This window comes from Amphibalanus amphitrite, unplaced genomic scaffold (genome assembly GCF_019059575.1).
Source record: "Amphibalanus amphitrite isolate SeventyFive unplaced genomic scaffold, NRLGWU_Aamphi_draft 000625F_arrow, whole genome shotgun sequence".
NCBI lineage: Eukaryota > Metazoa > Arthropoda > Thecostraca > Balanomorpha > Balanidae > Amphibalanus > Amphibalanus amphitrite.
The window spans coordinates 161,659-187,292 of NW_024882119.1; the positions used below are offsets into that span (position 1 = coordinate 161,659).

The 25,634-nt window shown below is 49.0% G+C and overlaps 2 protein-coding genes across 4 annotated transcripts in view; one reads left to right on the forward strand and one right to left on the reverse strand.

Moving 5' to 3' along the window:
- The window catches only part of LOC122363517 (proteoglycan 4-like), a 111,960-nt gene that overhangs the window by 23,550 nt on the left and 62,776 nt on the right, over positions 1-25,634 (forward strand). The gene's annotated exons all lie outside the window — the stretch shown is intronic.
- Positions 3,386-13,353, reverse strand: LOC122363518 (polycomb complex protein BMI-1-A-like). Of its 2 annotated transcripts, XM_043332905.1 has the most exons (8): positions 13,228-13,353; positions 9,081-9,227; positions 8,784-8,886; positions 7,606-7,709; positions 7,241-7,346; positions 6,961-7,069; positions 6,652-6,732; positions 3,386-6,494 (listed from the first exon to the last, which is right to left on the reverse strand). In XM_043332905.1, the coding sequence occupies exons 2-8, from the start codon at positions 9,208-9,210 to the stop codon at positions 4,461-4,463; spliced, it is 2,667 nt and encodes an 888-aa protein (XP_043188840.1). In that variant the 5' UTR covers positions 9,211-9,227; positions 13,228-13,353; the 3' UTR covers positions 3,386-4,460. The 2 variants fall into 2 exon arrangements, with proteins under 2 accessions (XP_043188840.1, XP_043188841.1); XM_043332906.1 differs by lacking the exons at positions 3,386-6,494; positions 6,652-6,732; positions 6,961-7,069 and having other exon boundaries at positions 7,186-7,346; positions 13,228-13,343.

A 25,634-nucleotide genomic window follows, 5' to 3' on the forward strand; every position in this document is an offset into this window, starting at 1 on the left:
GCCCCCGAGAGCCCCAACAGGGGCCCCCGCGGCCACAGCAGGGGTTCCCGCGGTCGCAGCAGCAGGGCCCCCGCGAGCCACAGCAGGGCACCGCCTAGTCGAAAAAGTGGTCCGACTAGTCGGAAAAGTCGGACCGGTGTCGACGTCCCTGTGCAACCCCCGCGGCCTCTTGGTGTTGAAGAAATTCGTTCCCTTCATTTGAAAATGGGCCTTGTACAAGGCCCTATCTTCAACATGGAGCGACCGTTAGTGTGACGTCACCTCGTTTAGTCATTCTGATTTAAATGGGTTTGTTCGTTGAAAAATCGCTTAAAACTTGGTCTGAACTTTGTTGTGGTGCCTACAGAGTAAAAAGAATCAGCTTTATGACAGTAATGTGGCCTGGGGAAGGAGGTAATTTTGGGCTGTGACGTCACATATTTGAAAGTTTGTGTTTGGAATATGGGAAGCCTAAGATGTTTAATGAAAAATAAATGCCAGAACCGTGTTCCTGGTCATCCAATCTATAAAGTCGGGCACAATTTAACTGGTTTTAACAACATTTTAGAAGGTGGGATAGTCCCTTTAATGGGAAAGATATTCGCAAACCGGTCGATACGTATTTTTTATAGCTGAACACATTACAGGCGCTTTCATCACTCTACGTCTGTCTACGTCTCCATCAAAAGCTATGATCGAAAAAACTGCTGGTGACCTTAACCCGCGCCCCACGGGGGGGGGGCTATTCATAGCCCCCTCCCGTTTTTCTGCAATAACTTCCAAACTGCTTGACGTATCGACGCCAAACTTTCAGTACCTCCGGCGGCATCAATTTGACACCTTGGGTCAAACTATGACCTTCGTAGCTACCATAGGTCGGCCGGAAGTGACGTCAGAGTGACGTCATGATCGGCCGATTTCGACGCAAAACATTGAACCACGGCTATCGCTCCCAAGAGCTCAGTTTTTAAGCTAGATCCAATTTCTTTGCATGAGAGGACTTAGAATAGACTGTGCCATCAAACTGCTATCTCGGATTTTCAAAATTTTGATATATATTTAAATTTAAATTTCATATTTTTATCTTTTTTCAAAAAGTTTCTAACTTTTCGAGGAGAAAAAAAAACGAATAAATGTGATAAAACATATACTTATGACTTACTCTAGCAACTTTTAGCCAGATATCTTCAAAAATGGCGAAGTTATACGCATTATAGCAAAAATTCACAATTATAAATTTTTCAAATCATTTTTTCAGTATGTATGTGACATCGTACACCAATATAATTAGCATCATCGTGTTCCTGAACTCAATCTGCATGCTATAGACACCTTTTCGTGGAAAAATTTTAACTTTAAAATTTGACCTTTTTGACCTGAACGTGGTCTGACCTAAGCTAAACTCAACTCAAAATGCCCTCGAATGACATAAACGACATCGAATTCCAGGCCTAAATGGACTATAAAACATGTGTCACGTGACCGATGCATGATATAAGATTTCCGTGACCTGTGATGACCTGACCCTGAGGCCTGACCCGAAAATCAAAGTACAAGTTTGATACCCTCTGCTGGGGGGATCCATGTGATCGCAAGGCACCTCGCAGTTGCGATCAAACGTAAGTTGAATCGGAACAGATATTGGAGGGATCCATCACATCGTAGGCTAAGTAGGTACGCAAGTTGTATCGCCAGGCATCGGTAGGATTGTGATTGCAGGATTGCAAAATCCTGATTGCATTCCTTTTTGGTGGATTGCACCTGGATTTGAAATCCATTCCAAAAAACAGGATTTGATTGCGGATTGGATTGCATCATACTTCCAATTTTTGCAATCCAATCAGGATTGTGTTTGATTAGTGCTTTGAAATGGTTTGTTGCGATTGAAAATTATGAGATCGGCTTCATCGGCCTAATGTACATACTTTGCTATCAAGGGCTTTATATCGAAACTTGAAATAATTTAAACGCTTTTAATTTAAACGCTCAAAATAAAATACGCTGATGAACTACATAGGAAGGGCAAAATTACGTATTTGAGGGCGAGTTTTAAAAATATAAAACAGTGGTTGGGTAGAAGTTTAAATGTGGGGGTGTTTAAGGCAAAAATATTTCCCATAAAATACCTGTGCCTTAGATAGGAATTACTCGCAATACTAGGTACTAGAAATGGGTGATCTGGGGATGGAAGCACGGCCCTATGCCCCCCTCCCTCCCCCAGATCCACTAGTGCACATAATAATACAACAGGATTGCAAAAAAGGATTGCGGATTTGATCACAATCCAAGTGAAAAAAGGGGATTGCGGGTAGGAATGCAATCCACTTCGGCACTAGGAATGTGGATTGGGAATGCAATCCTTTCAAAAAGGATTTTACCGATGCCTGTGTATCGCAAATGGTGAAGATACGAACTAACTTTACGAATCTTATCGGTCGATCGGAAGGCCGATCGTAGCGAAGTTTTACCTCTTTCTCAAGAGAAAAATATAAGAAATTTTCAAAATTTTCACGAAACCGAAATATATGTTAAACAAATATGGTTGATGAACACATGTGCAAAATTTGAAGTCGATTCCTTCAAAAATGGCTGCGCTAGAGCGTTTTACATTTACACGTTGAAGACGGTCACTTTCACGTCATTTTTGAAATAATTTTTTTTTTCAATTTTGAAATTTAAAAAGTGTTTTGGGCAATTTTTCAGGCAATTTCAGTTTTTTAGTCAATTTCAATTTCAATTTGGCAATTTCAGAGTATCTAAGCATCTGTTCACCAGTGTGTAAACCAAAAATGAGCCTGATCCGACTTGTAAGCCGGATTGTAAGGGGGGGGGGGGGGGGCAGAGCCCAAAATGACAACAAGCCAAACATTGAAAATTTTTACTTTGACCTGACCTGCGACGTCATCGGTGACCTCGAGGTCAATGAAATTAGGTTTCGTTCGACAGTTTTTCCGGGACTATCAGACGTCATTTGAATTTTGACGATCAGCCCAGTAGTTTTGGAGTTAGGAAGGGGGCTATGAAGAGCCCTCCCCCCAGTAGGGCGCGTTATGCGCAGACCCCAGTGGGGCGCGGGTTAATGACCAAAGGTGACATTTCGACTTTCGAGCGGCCTCTTGCCATCAGCTGCGCCTTTTAAGTTGCACATGGGTGGATATCATAACTGTACATATGTTCAGAGAATGTTCCGTCGTGCCTCTCTCTGTATTTGACTCTTCAATGTTTTATTAGTTGGATTTGCGCGATAGGTATGTAATGACAGCGTCAAACCTCTGAAACATATGATATGCAGTGGCGAGTCCATACCTATAGTATGCCGATATATGCAACCTCCATCCGTATTTGTGCCATGCGATGCGAAATGCGAATATTGCCATTGGTATTCCCACATGCTCCACACAAAGGATTGCTGCTCACATGTATTTTAACGGAACAAAATACATTGAGGCGACTTCACATCAATACCCCAAGAATGTTACAGATCATGTAGTTAAATACATAAAAAGAAACGACAAAATCGCAATAACATCGCAACCGCACGCATCTTACCACGACAGACTATCTTACAGGAGGAAGGCTTCATCACACAAACATTTAGGAACTACATACCTACATCTAATCCGTTGAGGGAATTGCACATAACAGATCTATTTCAAGAAGGTAACCTTAAATACAAGACTCACATGGCCGGTTCAGCGGCAGAACCTGATGTTCATACACATTTTACAGCCAAACTTATATCAAAATGGAAGTCTTTTATCTTATTTGATTGCAACATATTCGGTAGTATCCTTATGAATCTCATAAGAGGAATTGTAAAAAGAACACTGACCTTCTTATTCAATATAAGCAATGCATGCGATAAATCGAATACAACAGTCAAGTAGTAGCCTTGTCAATGGTTTCTCTCTGAGTTGGCAAACGTTCACGTCTAAAGCTTTCATCGACCACACACTGCTGAATGCGCAACGTTACACGCCATACAGAACACTGTACTGCATCTCTTACACTTTGCCATTGGTTGTATTTACATCAGGAAGCGCGCACAGCTCCAAATCAAATAAATAAAATAACGAACGATTCTTGTACGGTCACCCCTGACCCCATCAATAAAGGAATACATTCTACACATGTGATAGCATCCACTTGACAGACCATTCAATAGGCGGACACGCATCGTGCGGGCTTTCAGAAACCTAGGAGCTTAAGCTTCTCGTCTTCCTGGCACAGTCAAGGAAATACAGAGCAAACAACTGGGCCTACAAACTACTCTGCATAAGCAATCAAGCGCAAACGCATTTACGTAGTCAGTCTCAGGAGTTCCCTGATTCACGAGACAGCTCAGCCTCCTAAGAAGACAGTTGAACGCACCGTTCATGGAAATATCACTTCAGTGTTAACAGTTTCAGCATATGGTGCCGGTAGCGGCGACGGAGACCTTGACCTGCGGTTCGCATAGAATGCTCGCCCAGAGGACTTTATCAGGATGTGTTCGTGATCGTGACAGAGGTGCCGGCCTCCTGCAGCTGCCTCGTCAGGCTGTGGATGTCCCTGATGGTGGGCGGAGACATGGCCGGGGCCGTGCTTCCCGCCGTCGGCGAGCCCTTGCCAGAGTCCCGCGCACGCTCCTCAGCAGACCTCTGACGAAGGAGCGAGGGGTTCGGGATGGCGCGCACGTTCTGGCTCTTCGGCCTCTGTGGCAGCGGAGGAACGGGGAACACCGGTCTGGAGGAGGTCGAGGAGGTGGTGGTGGTGGACGGTGACGGCCGGGACAGGCTGGACAGGGGCGGCACGGCGCTGCCGTAGCGCAGACCCAGAGAGGCCGTCTCAATGTGGAGCGGTGAGGATACCGGGCGGACGGGCGTCACGGCCGCTGACCTGATCGGCACTGTGCTGGGAGCGACAAACGTGACGCTAGTTGTCACTACTGGAGCTTTCGAGACGGCAGTTGAGGTCTGTGAAACGGCCTGTGAAACGGATGCTGAAGCTTCGCTACCACTCTGAGATTGGCTTGAAGGAGATGACATCATCCTCTTTTGAGCTAGAGACTCAACAATTGACTGAATTTTGTTGGAGCACGGCGGCCTTTTAGAACCTGAGATCACAAAAATTGTCTTCGAGTCTTTGGTCGAGCTAATCCCTGATACAGAGGACGTTTCTCTGGCGTGCGTTGACAGGTCGAGCACTCCCGCGGAAGGTCGAGAAACCAGAACTTTGGCTACAGCTTTTTCCTTCGCATCACCTGACGATTGTGATACGGGTTTAGCTGCAGGTTTAGACACGTTCTCTGGCGGTTTAGCAGACTTGTCCTCCGCTGAAGATGGTTTTCGTGCAGCAGACGAGGGCGTGTTAGTTACATTGGAATTGGTTTTCCCTGCCTTTACCGCATTTTGCTTAGAAGAATGAATCCTATAAACAGGAACTGTTTGCACAGAACAGTCTATCTTGCTCACTGACGGTTTCTTCTCTAGAGGCTTGACTTTGGATGTCGCGGATGCTTCACCAGTCTCCATCTTCGAAGGTGGCACACCTTTCACTCCAGAGGGTTTGGGCGTCACTGACGAAGCTCCCGTAGACGTGTCTGTCTTGTTAGTTCCCGGCAGCGTACCATTTGTGGCTTTGGGCGCTGGGTTCGCCGAGGGAACCTTTTTATCGATAGGTTCATTCTTCGTCATGCTCCCTACACTGACAGACCGAACGGTGGCCGCCTTGGAGTTTGCTGCCGACGCGGCCAACTTCATGGCCTTCTTGCAGGCTAAATAGGAGTGGCCAAGCTGAGTGCCCGGCGGCCGAGGAGTGGCGGGCTTTTGGCCGGGGGTATTGGATTGAGAAGAGGGAGGAACCTGGATCTTTTGGCCCAATGTAATCGCAACTTGGTTCAGTTTGACTGCCGGAATTTTCGCGTTCGTCTTTACATCCTGATTTGAACCGTTCGTTTGGCCTTTGCTTACAATGGTCGTTTTCTGGCTAGGTTCAGGCCGATGAGTCTTTGGCTTCTGGCCACTGTCTGTCGCCTTCTGAACGGAGTTGTCCATCTTTGGCAGCACTCCTGCTCTAGGGGACTGTGCCACGGCTGCAGCGGGAGACTGATGGGCCGTTTTCTGGCTCGCGGGAGCCGGTGAAACCCTCGGCTGAGTGTTTGGCCTTTCTCCTGACTTAGCGGGCCTTTCTCCCGCCTTGGCGGCCGTGCTCGCAGACTGGCCTGTCACTCTTGGGCTTGGGGGCACCGCCGTGGAGGGAGGAGAAACGCGCGTGGTCGATGACTGAGCCACAGGAGAGTCTGACGACTTCGCGTTGTTGTTTTTGGTTATCTCAGATTGCTTGTCTGTTTTACCATCTTGGCTCGGAGTCAGATTGACCCTAGCGTCATTCTTTAGGATAGACGATTGCTCATCGGACTTCAGTTTCTTCTCCGGGGGCTCTACGGGGGATGATGTCTCACCCGGAGCGCTGGCTTTTCGCTTTGTTGTGGCCTTTGGTTTCGATATCCGAAAAAGCAGCTTTAATGCCGATTTCTGCAAAAGATTGAGCTTATTAACAACAAGAATGACCACCCATTAGATGCCACGAATATCCAAACATGCAAGGAACATATTTCTTTAAGACATAGGTACATGTGTCCAGTAAATGATAATCAACTTTCTCTTGCTGCGAGTATGCTGCGGGACTTACCCTGCTCCAATTGATGATGTAAGCGACGTCAAGCAGCTTGATGTCGGCCGGTAGGACCTTCCTGCCATGGATCAGCTCCATCTGTAATGGTGAGGACGCAATTAGTATCACGGCAGGCCAGGATAAAAAGGATTATCAGGAAAAACATCGTTCACAGTGCTCAGCTAATATTACGAGCACAAGGTTTAAGAGGCCGTGGAGCGTGACCTGTGAGTTGACCCTGCCAAGCTGACTTAGGAAAATATGCAACTGCACTCAGCTGTTGTAGATCACATCTTTCATACAGCTGATATTGAGAGCAGTTCTCACCTGAAGGGAGTCTGAGAAACCGTACTTCTGGAATAGCAGCTTCTTCAGTGTGGACAAGGGCAGTCCAGCCGGACAGCGGAAGTAACGCACAGGAACAAGTTCTTCCGGACTGAAAAATAGGATGCATAGCCGTTAACTTTCTGTTTTCAATCACAGCAATGAAAATCGTTCGGTGTCGTAGACGCATCATTACACTCAAATTAAATGCAGAAATGTGTGCTGAAATTGAAGACTTATGTAGGGTAGGATAAACGTGGAGTGAGAAATTCAGATGACGTACTTGTGAGAGGCATACTGGATCCGCACGTCAATCGTGTCGTCCGGTGCGTAATACCGACCGGCGCCCTCTTCATAGCAGCCTTTCGATGACGGTGCCAGTTCCGCGTCTGAAAACATCCGCATGTCATGGAATATTTAAGTAACCTCAAACCCAAACTGCCCGCATGGTTTAGTCCTAATTTCCCACAGCTTATGCTTCAGACGTCACATGTATGACGTGAAAGAACCGGCAATGTTGAACCTGTAAACTCCAAAGTGCACTGAAAATGGCAATGAACCTTTTACCCGCATATAATAAAAAGCACGGGAACTCCTGCCAGACTGCATGACACATGACACAACAAAAACTACCACAGCTCCACTGACCGGCATCCGGCTTGTCGGCGTAGAAAAGCTGCCGTCGCTGCATTTCATCACGGTGCAGGCCTGGTACCGTTTTGTACACGATACTCTGCAGAGTGGCGTCGGGCCTGAAACGGAAACCATGGCTTAGTGCAACCGGGTCCGGTATTCCGCAGATTCAGATAAATGACAGAGGGAGATAGAGGTGGATGTAAATTGAGAGAGGTACGAAACGGGAAGGAAGGAAGAGTGGAGAGGAAGGGACTGATCGAGGAGGGAACCGGAAGGATAACACTGTGAGGGGCGGAGAAGGAACGGGAGAGAGGGAGAGAGAGAGAGAGAGAGAGAGAGAGAGAGAGAGAGAGAGAGAGAGAGAGAGAGAGAGAGAGAGAGAGAGAGAGAGAGAGAGAGAGAGAGAGAGAGAGAGAGAGAGAGAGAGAAGAGACAAGAGACAAGAGCCAAGAGCCAAGAGACGAGAGAAAGAGAGAGAGAAAGATGAGAGAGAAGGGAGAAAGAGATTAGGAGAGAGAGGAGAGAGAAGAGAGAGAAGAGAGAGAGAGAGAGCGAGAGCGAGAGCGAGAGCGAGAGCGAGAGCGAGAGCGAAAGCGAGAGCGAGAGAGAGAGAGAGAGAGAGAGAGAGAGAGAGAGAGAGAGAGAGAGAGAGAGAGAGAGAGAGAGAGAGAGAGAGAGAGAGAGAACAAACAGTGAGGTGGACAGAGCGGCGGAACATCTTCCGACGCTCAATTACGTTCGACAGTTCGGCGCTGGCAAAACATGCCATACCATTTGCAACGGGTGGCATAAGAACCTGAACTCTGGTGGTCATCACTGTAGAAAAACGGCAGACCACAGGCGGAGAGTTTGTTTATCAAAGGCCAATGAAAACATAGAGGGGAATGTGGTTTATGTTAGCCTACGACAACAGACATTTTAGATGCCGAGGGTCAGAGGTCCAATACCGGGACCGGGACCGGAATGGATGCTCTGTAGCGACAAAAACACCAGATCCATTCAGGCTACCAAATCCTTTAGGTTATTCAGTATTAAGTATTTACTACGTTAGTACTTTATGACGAGGTTGTGTTTAACACATACTTTCGGTCGCCCCGCCTAACAGTCCCTTGAACGCCGTTTCGGCGAAAAGCAGTGCCAAGCTATACAATATATTGCTAACATTTGACGATAGCTGGGACTGGCCTCACCTCAGACTGATGGCGCCCTTGGTCCGATGAATCATGACATCACAGGTCAGAGCAGGACAGTAACTGCTTGTCTCCAGGTGACGCAAGATGCATGACCGGCAAACTGAAACGACGTGTTCACGTGTCACAAGACCGACACCAACGAAGCTGTGAATAGCTTACATTCAACGTTCCTACATTTCTAGTGTCTTTATGAAGTGATGCTCGTTTAGTCCTCGGCAACGCATCATCAGCATGCGATCCAGGATACAGCAGCATGCGATCCACGATCTGCCATTGCCCATTTTGCATACTTACACGTGTGCAGACACTCAACGATGGCGGTGGCGTCCACGTAGTATCCGCCACACAGGGGGCAGACCAGATGGGGCGTCAGCTCCGACAGAGCCACGGCCCTCTCCTGCCGCGTCTCGCCCGACGCTGCCATTGCGCGCCTCTTCTGCCCTGCAGACAGAGGGAAAGGGGTCGTCGGCGTCAGGCAGGGAGCAGATATCACACCGTAATGGAAAACTGTGTAGTAATAGACTTGATTAGCATGATTACATCATGAGCCTAGCATGCTAGGGAAGTGTCATCTCTTACCAGGCCCTTGGAATGATTTATTTATGTAAGAACGGGTTATTTGGAAGGAATGTGTTCTGGAATGTGCACGATAATCTGAATTCGTTTACCGTGATGCTAGGAAAGGTCATCACACCATCGCAGTTTACATACTCGTACATCAGCTATTTGCCACATCACATTGAGGATTCCACCCTCAGTGTGCGCCTCAGGAACAAACCGTATCGCGCCAGGCCATCGCTGCAGTCGATTGCGAAACGGTCGGAGCTCGTGACGTGTGGCCGGTGCGCGGCGCGAGATCTGCGCCGCATCTGGCGCGCTGGCGTGGGAGCCACCGTCCGTGACGACGACGCCAGAGTGGCCCACGGCGCCGGACGCTCCTCACGAAAGGCCATTGTTCGTCGCCAGGCCGCGGCGGCGGCGACGCTTTTTTACCGGCGTGCACCGGTCGGCGGCGGCGGCGGCGGCGGCGGCGGCGGCGGCGGAGCGGGTACGTTGACCGCCGCAGGCTCGCCACGCTCGTCGCGCCGCGCAACGAAACCCATCTCGTCGCCGCGTGAGCCACGAAGGCGCATCGATCACCGATGTAATGTCACCGGGTGATATCGACGCGACATGTCACCGCTCGATGGCGGATCGGCAGCCGGGGAAACGCGACTGAGCGCGGAGTAATTGGAAGTCCCGACTGACAGCGACTGGCCCGGACCGCGGGGGAGCCGGCCGACACGGATGATCGATCGGAGTGTCCCATCCGGTGGTGGAAACTCTCCGTTCTCCCGACGGCACCTGTGAACCACCGTAGGATGGGCCTGGCGGCGAACACGCTACACCAGGCACCAGTGCACTGTGCAGTGTGTGCACTAGCCGCGTCACCGCCCGGCTTTGGGCGCCACCGCGTCTGGCACTGCACGACACGTGTTCCAGCCGCGGTGTCAGGTGAACGGAGAGTGTGCACAAACAGGTGGGCGAGGATCAGGTGCGGCCGCGACCGTGCAGTGTCGCAGGCGAGTCACAACGGACCGTGTTCCGTGTCACAGGCGAGTCACGACGGAACCGAGCTGCTGGCGCCCACACGACAGGTCACTGTAAGCTGCCACCTTATACATAAGCACTGGGCATCGCCGGCGTGTGCTGTCAAAGCTAAGCAAATGTGACAACAGGTTGCAGCGTTTACGAGAAGAGAACTGTCACTGGATGGTGCCATTTGTTGATTTGCTGATCGATGATGATGATGGATTGGGGGTTTTGGGCGCCCGGACTACAGTGGTCATCGGCGCCCATTTGATTTGATGATCGGATCGGATCGGGCACATTTGGTTTCATGATACATGCAGTCATGCATGCATACATCATGACGACAGATGCATCAGCATGCACCCACCGACCCATGATCGAAAAACGGTTCATCAAAATACGACATACAAACAAGATGGTCTGAAATAAATCGTGCTGAATCTGGTCCCTTATAAGTGTGGTTAATGACAAACGATGACAATATTTGACGATATGACGATGACAATATGACAGGCACCGATTTGGGCTATGCTAGTCACGGTAACCCTTCGCTACAACTAAAAACAGATGAGTTAGGAGGTATCTCATAACACTGACAAACCCGCATACTGCATTAAAGCCATGGCATGACCTTATCTTCATTTTTTTCAATATAAGTCCCTGTTCATCTTTGGAAAGGTCATATCAGCAGGAGATCATAATTGAGGCTGGTATAGCATCCAAACGCAGAAAAAAAAAACAGGAAGTTTAATTCAACTTGAATAAATGCGCTGCGTTTCGAATGCTTTAAACTTTCACGGCCTGGAAGAAGCGTTCAGCCGACGAACACAAGTTTTTGTAGAGTTCTTTCACTTCTCTCCAATTATCTGCAGATACTCTGCACACCATCCCGTCAGTGGCGGATCCAGGATTTTCACTGGGGAGGGGCTGCAGGTCATAATTGGGCGCCACGCCCCGGATGGGCGCCATAGTCGCATCGTATTGGCGCTGAAATATTGGCGCCCAGTGGCCCTGACAAGAGGCGCCCAGGATCAGTATGTACAGTGACACCACACGATTGGAAATATCGGTGCGGAGCGTACTGAAACGACGTTATTCGACTGATTTTTGCATCCTAGTCCTAGTATCACTAGTATGCGGCACTCCGATGAGTTGCGAATTGAAAATTGGCGCCACTGCGCCTTCGGCGCAGTGGCGCCAGTTTTCCTTGGGTGGGGGCTGCCAGCCCCCGCAGCCCCCCCCCTGGATCCGCCACTGCATCCCGTCCCGCCACCGCCTTATTCCTCGGCGGCGACGGCGGTACTTCTAAGGAAAACAGCCGGGAATGGAATCCAGCCAGCCACATTCCGACAACCGGCTCATTGGGTGTCGCTATACACTTGTGTCGCCAGTCATCCGATGCTGGTGTTCAGCCAGTCAGCGTTCAGACTGGGTGACTCTCCACCGATCTGTCTCTCGCGGCAGTCTGTCACTCAGTCAGTGTGAGCTTAGACAGTCTGACTATGACCAGTCAATCCATTGCTCGTTCAGGATGGCTCTCAAACAGTTTAGTTAGATCTTAGTCAGTCATAAGGCTTTCAGTGGCAGTCACTCTGACCACCCAGTCTATCACTCAGACAGTCTACTCTGAATCAGACAGCTGGTGTTTCTCAGTCAGCCTGTGCGTCGTCGCATTGCCAGCCTGTGTTCCAGCCCTCAGTCAGTCTGTGTACGGTTATTCTGTCCGTTGGTGTTCCGAGCAGTCAGCCTGTTTCGCACAACAAACCTCTGTGTCGAAGCTATGTCAGCTTGTATGTCGAAGCTGGGCCACACTGTGTTTTGAAGCTACGTCTGCCTGTGTGTCGAAGCTATATCAGACTGTGTTTCGAAGCTGAGTTGGCATGTGTTTCCAAACTGTTTCTCCTCTCCGTCCGTGAGTTCTACTTCTGACTCTGTGAAGTGCGAACTGTGCTCAAGTTCCGCTATAGGCCTTCATGTTCCGAAACTTCCTAGGTTTCGTGACTGTTGCCGAGTCATTTGTATTTGTAGTTCGTTTTATTGTTTGCGTTTTCACAATAAGCTGGTCTGTGACTGTGTATAGGTCTGTAGACACTGTTGACACTGAAAGATTAACTGCAATTTGCAATTCTCCGCAGTCTATGTGGTTCAGCGGAAGACAACCAAGCGCTGACGAATGTCCGTGCAACGCAAGCGGTGCCTGCATTTGTGGACAAAACGGACATTGCGGCTTGTAGATTTGCTGAAGTTTTCCAATGTGACGTTTCATTGAAGCTGAATGAGTGTGCTAGTTCGTAGGAAAGAAGCCTTATAAAATGTCACTTCAGTGCGTGACGAGAAGGCACAGATTCGTATCCGTTGAGACTTGTTAGTGTAGAAACGTCAGAGATAGTTGTGTCCGGTTTCATAAAAACAACACCCAGGAAATGCCCATAGCGTCGAAACCATTTGGGGGACAGGGGAGTGGCAACACAGCAGCACTGATGAAGGTGTTCGGAAGGTGCTAAAGGGGCAGTAATCCCCTCATATGCTCACCTTCATCGCCGGCCAAGGCGGCCATAAAATTACCACACTGCGTCATCCACCTGGTCTCCCCCACATAACCACACAATCAGCCGTAAAACCTACAGCACCACACCATCAGACTCCCCGCTCATAACCCCAAACCACCCCGGTGCTACCCTCCTACCCCTCCCCTCTCCCTCGCCTCCCCCCCCCCACGCGGAGCGACCACGGGACCAGGCGCTGGCTTTGATGCGGACCGGCGCCATCTTGCGCCCAATCTCAGCCCGCACTAAAACCCAGCCCTAGAAAACACATATTTCTCCAAAACCGCTACAGATACAGACTAGCAAATTACACCAGAACATACCTTGAAAGAAGCGCTAGGTGCTGGTATACAGCCACAGGCGTAACTCGGTCGATTTCCGCCAATATTCTTGATTTTCGCAGGAGCTCCGCGCGTGCAGTCTCCCCTCCGCACTCCGCTTCACACTGCGTTTGTGGCGCCGGCGCGCCGATCACGTGACCAAAGGTCCCGGATGATGTAGCGCGCCGACTGGCGGGGCCGCGCGCGCAGCGCCGCGTAGTGAGGGTATTGATAAACAGGGATAGGACGGCCGGCAGGGGAACGAAGCTATTGTTCGCTAAAATGGCAGTGGGGACTGGACGCAACCGACAGCGGCGAAGGCTTGATGGATGGTGGCTACTGGGTTGCATGGCGCCGGATGATCAATAACAGCGATTGAAAAGGACAGCAACTATTTTCTCTAACTAGTTATTTACAAAAGAAGCCAGATACACAGAAATTCGAATTCTTATGCATAGGTAGAGGTACACTGTACACGGTAAACAGTATGTAGGTACGAACATTGATGAACGTTTGGTCAGTTGTGCTCCTTTTTTTTCCTCTTGAATCAGCTTTGGGGAGCTTAAAGGGATTGGCAATAAGATGGTTCAGGATGAGATCAGCACAGGGCTGATGCGTAGAGTTTGCATGGCCCATTTCCATTGTATATAGATCTTCCTATGTAGGTTTTTTAACACGTCTTCGCTACACCTCTGGGTAAAATCAATTGCAAAATACAACTGCCAATGTCAGCAAATGCGGGGGAGGGGGCTGAATTGACGCCAAAGCTGACAGCGATGCGGGGCATGTTTCTTATATTGATAAGGGCAAAGCCGAATGGAAGCTACTGTTAAAGGGACTATCCCACCTTCAAAAAAGTACCATTTAGGATTCGGAAATGTTACTCATGATATTGTGACGAATTCTGCAAGTTTTTACGCGTTTTCATTGTATACTTTTTGAGATATTGCGACTTTTATATTTCATCGTGACGTCATTTAGATCGGATCTGTGACGTAATGAAGGATTTACTTCATGTCAATGTGGGGGAAATTTGGCAGCAAATATAGGTATTTGCTCTCAAATATGACGCGGCTCATACAATAACAAGTGTCTCTGATTAGCTTATTCGTAAATCAAGTGAAACTTCACATGCGTGACAGGCGTTCAAAATGCAAATGACGTCATCAAATGGCCGTTAATAGTTAAGAGATAGGGCCTTAGCTAAGGCCCACTTTTCAAATGAAGGGAACGAATTTCTTTAACACCACGAAACTGAGGATATTGTGACCAGGATATATAGTGGTTTCTGAACCTGGCCGCCAACTTGGCTATCTCAACTCAGAACTAATGCAAAGGTGGGACAGTCCCTTTAATTCGCGGAGTAGGAGTTAGGACGGTAAAATTGGCGAACGAAATTCCTGGACTTGTTCTGCCTTTTATTGCATCATGTATCTGTTCACCATTATCAGTTTACAAGCACCAGGAATGTTTGATTGATCTTCAGTATCATGGATCCCCATATTCCTTTCAGGCTGCTCTCAAATCCTGTCGATTGTTTTCCTTGTCATCGTGTACATTGTTGAGCGAAGAAGCATGGAAAGAAAAAGGGGCCACCGACTAATTCAGGTGGAAAAGGATATGAGAAAAAACGCCGGTCTTTGTTTAACTTACGTCATTTCCACATCCTCATCTCCCAGGAGCTGAATAAAAACATTATTAGTTCCAGTTGTTGACATGGCTGTTGAGGAACAGGGAGTCGGGAGATGCATTGCACAGCAAATCACACAAGAGAGCGATATTGGTACGTCCTCGTCGCCTGAAGCAGTGGACACCAAAATTGCCCGCCGCAGTGACCAGACAGACATGAAGGACATTGGCAGGCTGGTAAACGTGCACTCACGACTAACCGACAGTGACCGACTCAGTGATCTGAAAAAGAGAGTTGGTGCCCTCTCGCCGTGAAGAAGTTCCGACTGTCAGCACATAATAGGTAAGGTCCTTCGCTCATGAAGATCATGCAGCACAAAACACCTTGACCAGTTTAAGTGGCTCGCCATATCTTATACGGAACACAAACGCCTGGTGTAGCAACCAGCAGCTGCATGTTGTTCAATGTGCGAAAAGAGAGAGGATAATGTGGAAACCGAGGCCAGTCAATGGGTAACCTGGTCCGCTACCCATTGCAGGATTTCAAGAATCTCACTGGTACCCGTGACGATCTAACACTACATGACGAATCGGCTTTCCACAAAGAAAAGCAACCACGCGCGGATGAGTTCTTAAAAGGGTGACAGGGACAGAAAAGGATCGCAGGTCAAATAAATGCTGTCGTGAGCAGCGGGACAGAAAGAGCTTCAGAGGCGTTGGCGTCGGTCGTGGAAACCGTAGTTTGCGGCACTCCAGAACATGCCTTTCGCTTTCGCGACCACCAGGATGATGGATCCATTGAATCGTTCGGAGCTTATCCGTCTACAAATGATTGGAACATGAGGAATAATAATGCTCTTGCGGCTTGGAATTCGTGGCGGTGACGCCAGCCTAGCAGCACACGTGAGGGAAGTCCCCAGAAACACGACTTATCTGTCAAAAACAACCCACGACTCTTGCTCTGTCTACAGGGACACGATTAAGGAAGCGACTGTAGCTTGCTGCCACAAGTCTCCATTCCGGTGCCTAAGTGCTGACGAAACCGCCGATCGGGCAGCAAGAGAACAGCCGATGCCGAACATTTGATACTTGGCCGAGGCTAATGAGGGAGGTTTTGGTATCAGGGGAAGACCCGGTGGTTCTTTTGGATGTTTTAGACGAAATGAACGTGAGTAGGGAGACACAAATTAGTGGTGTTAACTTCGGTGGTGGGATGCGAGGAGAAGGCAGACCTGCAGCGCACTAGGCACGACAGCAATGTCTAGAGAATGCATGGGAGTTGTTGCCGAGGTTAAGAAGGTCGCATCGCAGGCTGAGTATTTCCACTGCGCGTCTCACGGCTTCAACCTTTCGACATCGAAGGTGACGAAATCCGTGGGGCAAGAAGCGCGCTTCGAAGTCATTCTAGCATTTGTCAGAGATGGTGCCGTAAGCGGTGTGAGCCATGAGGCCCTTAGACGTACCTAAGATAAGCTCGATATGCTTCGTCAAAAACTCTTGAATATGTGTCCGATAATATTCTTGAAACGGTATACTACCATCGAGCGCTTTGTGGAACAGATTCCAGCTGTCGCTGCTGCCTTGTGAGACATGACGGAGTGAGCAGACGACAAAGCAAGCTCCGGGGAGCTGCACTGGAGTAGTCGGAGATACTGGTTAGCCTACACATTCTTCTGAAGCTGCCGGGAATTCTCCTGCCACTTCGCAGAGCCTTGCAGGAAAAGGAGCGAAGCTCATGGCATCCATACAGCTCATCGAGCGGTCACTGCGGTGGTGCAAAAGCTGAGAGCAGAAGACATCGCCTTCGCCCAAGGTCCTATCAAGGCCCAACCAATGGTCCAACCTTGGTCAGCATTTTCGGTGAGGCGGAGGAGTGCAGTAAAACACTGTGACACACCGCTGGGCGCTGAGCCCGCCCGCACGTTGCATCGGGTCGCAATACGCACCGCACCGCCGCTATGCCTTCCGTCCTTGCAGACGAGATGGTTGAAGCACACTATCGCATCGGTTTGTTTGCTCCTGCGCTGGACTACTTTCAAGGATATCTGCAAGCCGCGTTGGCAGCCACTAGCGTAATACGATGGCACTCAGCCGCCTCTTCGTCGGCCCGTGCTATCTGTAACATGGGATGACATCTTGCATGCATGGAAGAAGTGACACCTGGCAAGCGTGAGGCGAAGACAAGCGGATGCGGATTCGTGGTCTGGCGGTCACTGTGGATGCGAACGACATTGAAGACCGACCAAAAACCATGCATTGAACTCCCTGCAGCGCTGCAGCGCGGGGACATTACCCCAGCGATTTCAACTCTCCTGACGATACTGACTGTGCTGCCGTCTGCCCATGTCAATACGCCTACGGTGGAGGGAGGGCAGAGCCTCTCATACGGCCTTTGGCAGAGCGCACGTTTTCTGAAGTAGACATCACACTGTGCGATTCGCTCAACGATTCTTGACCTAATTTTCAAATGGTAGCCCTCCAAAGCTCGATTCCAATACCAGTCACTACTTTTACCAGCCTACGCAGATAAGTTCTTTATAGGCCCCTTTGCTAGATAAGTCTAGCCAAGGGGCCTTTAGCTAAGATAAGTCTAGGGACATTGATTGTGCCAAACTAGCACCCTGTATTTGGCAGCACATGGCGGCCGGTGGCAGTATCCGCCCGGAGACAGCTATTCGCCGCTTGCGCGTAGCGGTTCATCGCGATTTGAATTATCGATCAAATAGTTGGCTTAGTGTATTGTTGCTTGCAGGGGTGGATGACAGAACGTGCTATAGCCTTTATAGGGAGTGTTTTAGGCTTGCAGAAGTTTGAATGGCCCAACTCACAGAACTATACATTGAGGTGTTAAATATATTTCGAAGCATTGGTTCACGTCTCTGAACTGACACGAGCCATAAAAAGCATGAATAGATGCATAGATAGATTGATAGAATAAAATAAATAAAAACGAATACTGATGCTCTCTCATCCCCCTTACATGTGGAATTTCTGTGCCACGTATTATGCCACCCAGTGTTAAATAGTGATGATGTTTTGTGTTCGAAGATGGATGACATGGTGATAAATGCTAAGGTTATGTATGATCGTAACGATGTCAAAATATTTATTTTGGAAAATTATCTAGAAAATGTGCAAGGAGCTTTCGGCTTAAGCCATTATCAGATTTGTTTCTAAAGTCTGTTCCATATCAAGCTGGCGGTCGGAGTTTCCTCGGCAGATCGCTTATAGATACATTTTTCCCCAAATAAATATTTTTGCATTGTGATGAGCATCCATGCCATACTTTATGCTGTGACATTTTATTCGTTGCCTCTAAACTGACTGTTTCAATGTTCACGTGCTAGTATAGATATTGTTACTACGAAAAACTAATGAATTCCTCACACGTTGGATGTTCTATTTCTAATGCGAGAGAGCGAGAGATTAAGTGCAAATCAGAGTTCGACCAGATGTTTTATTACCACAGCCTGACCGGTAAGCTGAGGACATTGTCAAGCCCTAAACACGCGACCCCACCGAGTGTGATTAATGATTTCGATGTTGTGGCGCGGTCGACCGGTTATCCAGTTTTCCTGCTGGTCCGCATTCTACAACCTAAACATTGAGCCAGAATCCTGCAGCCTGTATACCCACCTGGCCAACTGAATGAGAAAAACTGCCACGGGGAAAGTTAAAACCGCTTTTCTTAGATTCGTCTCATTTGACCTCAGTGCGCTGGCCTCAATCAAGTTACGTTTTCCCGTGCAATAGTTTTTTAACTGTATAAACTATAAACGGTTAAGTTGTTGTGGTGGCCGGGATGTTTGAAGTCTTAACACTCCCCGCAAGGGCCACGAGGCAACACGCGGAAGGGGCATTCGAAAGAGTGTAAAAACAAAACAAAGGAGAAGTCTGGTAATTTTTTGGTCTGGCTGAAGGTCAGGTCACCAGAGATCATCTAAGGTCAAATATCGCCTAATTCAGCAACTTTTGACAAATCAGCGCATAACCAAGGAACGAGAAGAGCTACAGCACCCCGAAAAAGTATGTACATTCGATAGCTCCTTCAATGCTCTCTCAAATAATTGCTCTCAAGTCTCAGGTATGACCTAAGATGAACGGCTTACTTTAGGTCAAAACCCTTAAGATCGTCGTTTTTACGTAACATGCTTTTCTATGATAACTTTTGACGCCTAACTTCTTTTATTTTACCGCGCTTTGTCTCGTCAAGACGCGCTGAATGAACTATAGCTTGACCTTTAAAAAATGATAATATGAAAATTTGACCCAAGATCAAGGTTATGACCTTGCCGGAAAGGTCATGTTACATACCAATCGATCCGTTTTGTAGAGCTAAACACGTCCAATGCATTTTTATCACTCTAAAATGTCAATCAAAAGCTATTATCGGGAAACTGCCATTTACATTTATGACCTAAGGGGCCTCAGATCTCTATTATAGGGTCATGTGTGCAATTTTCGGTTAAATATGCAATATAACAATGTTAAATGATGTTTTCGATGGGGTGTTTGTAATGATGTTCGAGCGAAACAGTCGCAGTTCGATCTTCTCCCATTTACTTGGATATAATGGAGAGGTCGTAAACTGACCTGACCTCAGGCCAACGATTGAAAAAATGCGAGGTATGCGTTATGATGCATTGCTTTCACTGGCCACTGCTACCTATCTAACAATTTCTCATCGATTCTCCCTTGTCCCAATTAGCCCTGTTAATAATTGTGCTCGTATTTCCCGAGTTAGCTTACGGCGCCAGCTAATTAGTGTTTCAGAAGTGGCCCTCGCTTGGCCGGGTCCGACAGCCCGTATTTAGCCGTGTGGGTCGCGTTTCGGTGGCCCGTTTCGGAGCGCTGCCTGCCATCTGTCGGGGCGCCACGCGAACTGCGGGCGCCTCAGCCGGGCGCGGGACGCGGGCCGCGGGGCGCGCTCTGCGTCCCATCGAGCAGATGGGACGCGGTCCGCGAGCCGTCCCTGCCCGCCGCGCCGCCGGGCGACCCTTCCCGCGCCCCCAGCACCGGCATTCTTTCGCCGGTTTCTCACGGCGCCCCCGCCCTGGGCCGGCGGGTAATTTGTGGACCACTGGCCGCCCCAGCCGGCCGTGCAGCCGCCCCAGACGCAGCCGCTGAGCTGCACGAGAGCTGTCATCTGAACGCCGCTGCCGCGGGCAAGAACGGCATACAACGGTCGACTTTGGGCCGACGGGACGCCGTTGTACGCCGTTCTTGACGGCGACTCCTGCCGTCTGGCGTTTTTACCTGCGGTCGGCCGGCCGGCGCGTCTTGCGACGACCGCAGGAAAATGACGACATAAATCATGCTTAACGGATTGTAATGTAAGGCGCCCGGAGACCGTGTGCATCCGAAAAAAAACGTGGAATAGTTTTTCGTATGTATTTTTAAGCCGAGGCCAACGCTTCAGAAAAGCGGATAACGTCTCAAATTTGGAAGGGGATTCAACCTCCTAATCAACAGTAAATTGTCAGAGCTGTTTCCTGAGTTTAGAATGTTAAGTAGGAGAACGGCACAGGCCAATTTGCGCCCTTCGACGGCACAAGGGGGGGTTGGTTGGTACGACTCCCCCTCCCCCTTGCGTTTGGCCCCTGATCGAGCTATAGCTTCGCGGAAAAAAACGAGCGTGTTGCCCGTCACGAGAGGAAGCCGATAATACCCAATTTTAAGGTCCTAGGTCATCGGGTGACCTTCCAGGTCAGGTCAATGACCCGAAGACCGGGAAAATTGGGACCTGTTAGAAAGTCGTAAAGTGTGGCTGCTATGTGGTTTCCGGGGTGCTGCTCACGAATATCGTGTTAGTTTTGATCAGAGATGATGTCTTGAAGCATTTAGACCAGGTCGGGTCAGGTCAGGTCAAGTCAACCGGTAGGGGTTGTGACGGGTATTCGTAATACGTGTCGACCGCCTCTGACAGCTTCGTAGCATGTTACGAAGGCACCAAAACTACTTCGTAAATGTTCAAATGGTTTCTAAATTCGAATTCAGCTCCAAAAACTAGCCTAGGAACATGTAAAACTCGAAAAAGTGAACCGAGGTCACCAAAGGTCACCAAAGGTCAATGACCTGACCTGACCTTCAGGTGACCTTGACACCCACCCTAATGCATGGGAGCAACATCAAATCACATGTTTGAACGTTTGAAACCACGAAAAGCTTGCAAACGCGCGGCTAATGCGAGCCGACATACGCCGAATCGCGATTCCGGCCAAACATGGTCTAAGAAAAGAGGTCACAGGTCAAAGGTCATTTGGGTCAGGGTTATGAAATTTTCAGGGTAGGTGTAAAATTGTACAATGCGAGGGTACTGAAAGTTTCGCCGCGATTGGCAGCTTTTTACGCGAGTTATTCGCGAAAAACCTTTGGAGGGGTTGCATCAACCCCCCCCCCCCTGTGCCGGCGAGTGTTAAGCTTCCGAGAAGTATTGTGAGTACAGATTTACAGTATATAGAGGGTTGCTCAATACTCATATCGTTAGATGCCTCTGATAGTGTCACCTCATTATATACGTTCTCATGGCCAAGCGATACTTGCAGTTGCTTTGCTTCCGTTTAAGTTTCTTTTGGAGAATGAACAATTGAAAAGCATCTTGTGTTTCCATAAATAGCAAGAACCTAAAGCAAAGCCTCATCGTCATCATTCCCGATATACCTAAATGATGACTGTTGCCAGGTAACTAAGCCGAGTATCATGTCGTCACCGGTATTCGTCATCGCAGGCACACTGCAGCTTGAAGGAGCACTCACACTTCCCACAAGTGCTATTGCTGATATTGTCAATAGACCTAACATAAGTCTGTTTACCGATGAGCAAAGTGACTGAAAGTCTAGTGGCTGCACACATCGATACCGGTAAAGTGTGCAATTCAAACCGAGAGGTGGTGTCAAATCAATGTCCTTATCGCATATTGCTGCTCAAGTGATTAAGTGAGCAGTGTCCACTGTCAAAGGTCTATGTCGCATTTTGCGCCTAACAAATGCTTACACACGGCTTATGTCAAACTTACGTAAACAGAAGCAGGAACGAATCTTATGACACTGCCCTTTGCTGAAAACTTCGATACATTTTTACGCTTTGACGTCAATTTAGTTGTGTATGTTGCTGACGAGCAAACATCGCCGGAGTGATCAATGATCATCCTTTTCGCAGTGGCATGTAACGGGCGTGCAGCACGCCTCGGTAGCACGCGAGGAAAACTCGACCTGAACCTGGGGCTGGGTACTTGTGCATGTCTGTCCTGTTGCTGCTCCATTCGGGCCGATAGAATTGAAGGTAAGTAGCAGGAGCATCGGTTTTGCTTGAGCATGTTTGCAAGTAGCAACCGAACTGCCATTATTTCCGGCACTATAGGGTTTGAAATTCCTTCGGCACTTCATTGAAAACAGGCTTAGAACGCATTATGTGATTGCATCACCTTATTTTACGGCCTTCGATTCCTTGATTCCTTTGAACGTGAATACACCAAATTGAACTTGAACTTAAGCATTTGCTTATTAGCTACCCATGGCCTTTTGATTGCTTGTGCTGCACTTTGATTGTTTTTACCGCTGTTTGAATGTTTGTCCTGCACTTCTATTCCTAACATTAATTTTTTTTCGAATATTTGTGTGGCTTGCAATTTGTGTGTGGCCTTCCTTTTTAACATTTTTGTTTCTGTTTCTGTTGCGTTATGCGCGGCTGCTAATGCTAGGGTAATCACACCTCTGAGTTTCGTCGCCCGTGACCCTGTCGACACCACCCTGGCCACAGCGGCGTCCACAGACGTCCCTGCGTGAGTACCACACCCTGTGCTGATTGTAATGTTGACATACAGCTCGACCCATTGTCCCCTGATGACGCCCCTTTGTGAGCGACTCCATCGAGGGGCGCCGATGGCGGCGGCGGCGGTGATGACGCGGCGGCGGCGCTGGGTGGAGTTCCTGTCCCGTCACCCCTCCCCCGCCCTCCCCCACCCTGTCCCACCCCAGTCCACACCCGAGCCATCATTGTTCGACGAGCACATAATTGCTGCGTCTGAACTGTACGGGCCGAGCCACGCCCGAAGAACAACCACAGGCGCCGCGACGAGCGGTGGCGCACGGTGACGGGAAGTGGCGCATAGCAGCGCAGGTTTCCGCCGCCACCATGCAGGGTGACGAGAAGTGGCGCATAGCAGGGTAATTAAGTGACCCGATCAGAAGTGGTGCAAGGGGACGGGAAACAGAGCGGACCAAGCAAGCGCGCAATCATGAAACTTTCTCTGAGCTCTGACAATTGAACATTAACTTGCAACCACATTGTATTTCATGCTGCATTGAACAATTTAATTATCGAAAGCAACGGATACAGAAAGTATTATACATACACCAGGCATTGCTAAAACAGCGTACAACTGGTTTATCGAGATCACCGTCGAAGTCACGATCGTATCGCGATTCAGCCTTCATCAACAAGTCATGAGTGTTACAACACGTGCTAGAAATGCGCTTCTCTTGATCCGAAACTAGTGTTGCAGTTAGTTTCTCTTGTGCAAGCTAACGGTGCCATGTAAATCATGAAGCGATATACATAGATAGCTTGAACGGTGACAACAGGAAACACAGTCCAAGCTGAATTAAATGCGCTTTCTCCTCCACTCACCCAATTGTTCTGAGGTTTTACTCAACATGTAGGTGCACTGGAATGCCCTCATTGGTTTTAGGGGTTCTCCAAGATACCGCTTCCGAAGCCATGAGCCAGCCACAGCCTCTAAAGTCCTAAACCACCCAGAATGCAGATAGCTGGGGCTGTGTCATAAACCGAAACCAGTCCCCGTCTACGGACCAGCGCTGTAGTCGTTTATGAGGCGGGCCTGTCCGCGCCGGGAGGACATATTTGTGTGATTAGATGCGATTTGTACGAGACAATTGGTCTGCGGCCGGACGGAACGCACGGAGAATATCAATGAGCGCCCGTCAGAGATGGCCGTCTGAGGTTTGGTAGAGCATTATCTCCTTCATCGCTACCAGATTTGAAAAACGAGGCTTCGAAGTTGAGAGTGCCTAATTTATGAGACTGACATACCAATGTATTTCTTTAGCAGCTGTATTCCATTAGGCTTTTTCGCTACCGTTCTTTTGGTTTTTTTTTCGAAGCGTCATTGATTTGAAAACGTACAGCCCACCGCTAAAGTAATGTGTGGTTTTACCAATCTCAATGGATGGCTTTGGCCGACTATTTTTAAATGCGGACTGATTGAAAAGAAGACTTCAATAGATAAAGTTGTAGCTGCAAGGGTGAAGACACATGTAAGCTACATTTAAAGTCTCGTTGCAGTCTGGCTTATCGTTCCTAGGCTTCAGAAGCAGAACATACCCATGACTGAAACCCCACATTACTTCTGCTGTGGACTGTACATTCCAGATCCAAAACGAGGCTGCATGGTTTGGAGTTTGGACCCCAACAAAATGCTTCTGCGATATCCTACATCTGTAAACCTTTCACTTCCCCTCTAATCCATCGGTCTCTCTCTCTCTCTCTCTCTCTCTCTCTCTCTCTCTCTCTCTCTCTCTCTCTCTCTCTCTCTCTCTCTCTCTCTCTCTCTCTCTATCTCTCTCTCTCCTCTATTCCTCTCTCTCCCGCCGCTCCGTCGCTGGCGACGACTCGATCGTCTGCACGCCGTCGGCGGAAATGAACCGTTTCCGGTTGAATGGCGCTCGTCGGCTGCTCCAGTGGAGGCCACGGTTCGTTAGCGGCATTCGTCGCAATGCGGAGCGTTGAGAGGCGACGGTAAAAAGCGTCCAATGAACAGATCTCATCTCAGACAAGGCGTCCCGGGCGAATGCGAGACGATAGAGTGTTCCATAGTTCTCGAGGGGAGAGCGATGAGAGAGATATCAGCGCGCTGTGTGATCAGGGAAAGCAGGGAGACAAAACGCGGGTCTAGGCTAGTACCGCTTTTCGGAAAAAGTCCTGAGGCGGTTAACTTATCGTATTGTAGACAATGTAATTTAAGGATTTTGGGCGGCATTTCGCTTCTGATAGGGATTTGCGGTTTATAGCATTTGCAATTTACCAAAGAATGGAGCATGGCAAGAAAAGGCATGTTGCTGGTAACTGCCTTACAAGGGTCAGTGTGTACTGTAAAGCTTGACGACACGCAAGAAAATATGTATTTAAGCGGCAAGTTATACAAGATACAGTGATAAATAATCCTTGAGGAATACGAAATAACAACTCACTTTTTACAATAAATGCGGAAGCTGATTATAAGGACACCCAAACAGCGAGAACTGACCACCCAGGTCATGTTAGCGCCCTCCCCCACCCTCAGCTACGGCTGACTCCATTTTCGTCTGCATTTCACTCCCGTTTCGGCGCCCAGTCAGCCGCTGGAGTCGGTTCCATCCCCCCACCCCACTCGTCACCCCTCACCGCCTCCCGCATGTTTTGTCTCGTGCCACCGCCGCCGCCGCCTGCGCGTGGCACGCGGCCAACGTCGACACCGACACGAGGGGCGTCGGTCCCGACGAACCCGACGAACGGGGTCGGTCGGCACGGGCGCGCCGCCACAGAGAGTCGCCGGGCGCCCTTCGAGAGCGGCCCGCCGCTGGGCTCGTTCTATATTTGTCAGAGTCGTTGAGTGCCGTTCAAAGGCCCAGAGAATGCTTCATATGGGAGTGGAGAGCCCATTAGTGGCAATTGGCTATTGCTGCATCATGGTTATGATTGTCGGAGTCAACTGTTCAAAGAGAAAGCCAAAGAAGGGGGAGAGAGCGGTGGCGGCGGTGGTGGTGAATGGGAGAGAGAGAGAG